The following is a 3,031-nucleotide window of genomic DNA, read 5'->3' as shown; positions in this document are numbered from 1 at the left end:
TGTAGACCAGGCTGGTCTCGAACTCACAGAGATCCGCCTGCCTCTGCCTCCCGAGTGCTGGGATTAAAGGCATGCGCCACCACCGCCCACCTAACACTCTTAATTCAAGTTATCCACTTACCATATTGTAGGTGGTTCAGAACCTTCTATTTCTAGGTAATCATATTTTTCTTCCATTTGGAAATCAGTAAATATAAGGGAAATTGTGTCCCCTGGCTCTGCCACAATGGTCCATGTGCAGTCTGCATTGTTATGGTACTCATTAGGAAAACCCGGGCTGGATATGATGCCGCTGGACCCTCTCATTGTTCCTCCGCAAGCATCTTCCGCTGTTAAAAAAAATAAGAGCACATTAAAATCTAATTTCTGTGACAAAGCTAACTAAGTCAAGTCAGCGTTTGCGCATTAAAACAATAATTCAAATCTGGCATCCCTTAAGTCTGTGAAAAACCTTTGTGTTTCATGTATACATATAAAGTACATCTTGAAAGTTTATAAACACTGTTCGCAATAGACACGTACATAAGTGCAAAAGGAACTCCTCTCTACAATTAGGTCTCAGTGGAATAACATCCAGTTTGTGCTCATGATTGAATGATGAAGTGTGTAAAACAAAGAAATGTATTTCCTAAAGACACCTATGAGAACTGTTAATCCTTCCACATGGGTTCGGTGATTGTAGAATATCTTTATTTTTTAATGTGTTTTTATATAAAGTAAAAACATGCTTGAAAATACAATATAATAAGGTTTGGCTGTGGAGTGTTTCAAAAGCTATTGGAAAATATTGGTGGGGGCACACTTGAAGTTAAGTATATTGAATAAAAAGGATAATTTAATTAAATGGGAATAAAAATTAACTATAAATTCTCAGGAAATATATCGTCTGTGAGTACATGATGCAATGCACATATTTTTCTAATATACATCATGTTAATACATATATGTATACATATATGTGTATATGAAGATGTACATTACATATAACTTTGAAGTAGAACTTAAATTTTGAGCTACATTCTGATGTGTATAAAACTTGACATAGATCTCACTCTTGGTAGTTTATGAGATGAGAGAATATTTACATGAGCATCTATGTTAATGTGAGATTATAAGAGAAAAGACTGATCATTTTAAAGAACTGAAATTAGAATATTTGCCTATCATAACACATTTTAGGCCAATCAAGCTAATAGGTAACAAATTTACTTGTGCAATAAATTGCAATATGATTTATGCTGTTGTTTTGGCCAGCTCTGGGAACTCCTTTAGTATAAGTCATTTGAGGAAATGTCCATTTCTATAATGACCAATTACTATTTGATGTAATGAAGCACTTCAGAGACTTAATAAATAGAGAAGGGAAAATTTGTTTTATTTAATTCCATAATAGACAGGGAGTAACATGATATTGTTAGTGGGAACAACATCATGACTACCTTGTGTGAATCAGACTGTGTTAACATCTTCTGCCCCATTCGTTATTCATTTAACAGCATGATTTATAACCTCTTGGAAGACATGATTAGCTTGCTTTACACATTCTTGTAAATGTGATGGATATTATTCTGTCTTTATTGCACGGTGTCACTCACTTTGTTATTTTTAAAGATTATTATATAATTACATAATTCTCCCTTCACATTATTCCCTCCAAACCTTCTCACCCATCCTTCTAATGAGTATGACCTAATGATTTTATCTAGTTAGTTCTTGTGTAATATTGCTGTACCTTCTTTCTTATTCAATTATATATGAAATATCAAGAAAATCTATACACAAAAATTACGAAAAAAATTTAAATAGATTAATTTTTAAATGAATTTTAAAAAGAACAATGATGAATATACAAGAAAGTTCAGTGGGGGGAATGAAATGGGGAAGAAATGTTATTAAAATACGTAGAGGAAAATTTTAAAAGGGTATTCTGTAGAATTAACAATTAGTATTAATTTAAAATAAAATTATAAAATTTGTTTTAGTATATTTTGCCTGTGTGCTTTTACCGAAAATTAAATTTTTTATTTATTTTTAATCTCTGAAATGCTCATTTTGATAGTGAAAATTAGTGATCTTGATAATTTTTGCATATGTTCACCCAATTCACTTAAGAAAATATAAATTCGAACTTCTCAGAAGTGTAGCTAAAGAAAAATAAAACAGATTTGAAAATCAGCAACATCCATTTTTTTTTCTCTAACACATCTTTTCAGACACCAGTTTCAGCCTGTGCTCCACCTTGCTATTTGTTTCTTCTGGAACTGCTATGGTAGAAGTGGGAAATGAGAGCTAGGACTCAGGGAAATGGACTGGGATTTTAAGGAGATGAGTCCTCATGGCCAATTGCGGATGTTAAGCATGGAACCCAGCATCAGAGTTTGTCACGGTGTATATCTCTGCAACTCTCCTTAGCTGAGTCACAAACGCCCATGACTTTCTGACTATGAAACCCTTTGCCTAAGAATTAAGGCCAACAATTGCCAAGTAAGACATCATAAAACTAACAAGTTTCTTCACAGGGAAAGGGACAATTAGTTTTGTGAGGTGGAAGCTAGCTACGGATCTGACAGAGGTTTAATATCCAGAATACGTAAAGAACTAAAAAAGCTTAACTTTCTTTCAGGTGAGTTTGGGATATGAACAATTTCCAAAAGAAGAAATAAAAATGATGGGACTTCTAAAAACTGTTCAGCAGCGCTAACAATTAGAGAAATAAAAACCAAAACAACATTGAAACTTTATCCTGTCCTGTTCAATAAGACAAAAGTGGCTGGGAGGAAGTAGGGCTGTGGGGGGATTGCCCAAAGAGAGGGAAGGATAGGAAACTATGGTTGGGTTGTAAAATAAATATATATAATAAAACTCATGGTGCCATAGTTTTCCATTTAAGATCAAAGTATTCTCTTTGGATTTCTGATAATACCTGTGTCTTTATTATAAAGTTAAACCATCTAAGTAAACATAGCTGTAGCTAAAGTAACGCTATGTAAAGTATGTCTAACGTGACACAAACTGGAGATGGCAATATATA

General features: G+C 33.5%; 1 protein-coding gene across 2 annotated transcripts in view; it reads right to left on the bottom strand.

Moving 5' to 3' along the window:
* The window catches only part of Csmd3 (CUB and Sushi multiple domains 3), a 952,990-nt gene that overhangs the window by 697,462 nt on the left and 252,497 nt on the right, over positions 1-3,031 (bottom strand). For both annotated transcript variants that reach the window (XM_026785886.1, XM_026785885.1), the window contains exon 5: positions 122-329. In XM_026785886.1, the coding sequence (XP_026641687.1) occupies positions 122-329 (208 nt within the window). The remainder of the gene's footprint in view (positions 1-121; positions 330-3,031) is intronic.

Source organism: Microtus ochrogaster, linkage group LG3 (assembly GCF_000317375.1).
Source record: "Microtus ochrogaster isolate Prairie Vole_2 linkage group LG3, MicOch1.0, whole genome shotgun sequence".
Lineage (NCBI taxonomy): Eukaryota > Metazoa > Chordata > Mammalia > Rodentia > Cricetidae > Microtus > Microtus ochrogaster.
Note: the sequence above shows the minus strand (reverse complement) of the source record. Positions and strands in the feature narration are given on the sequence as shown.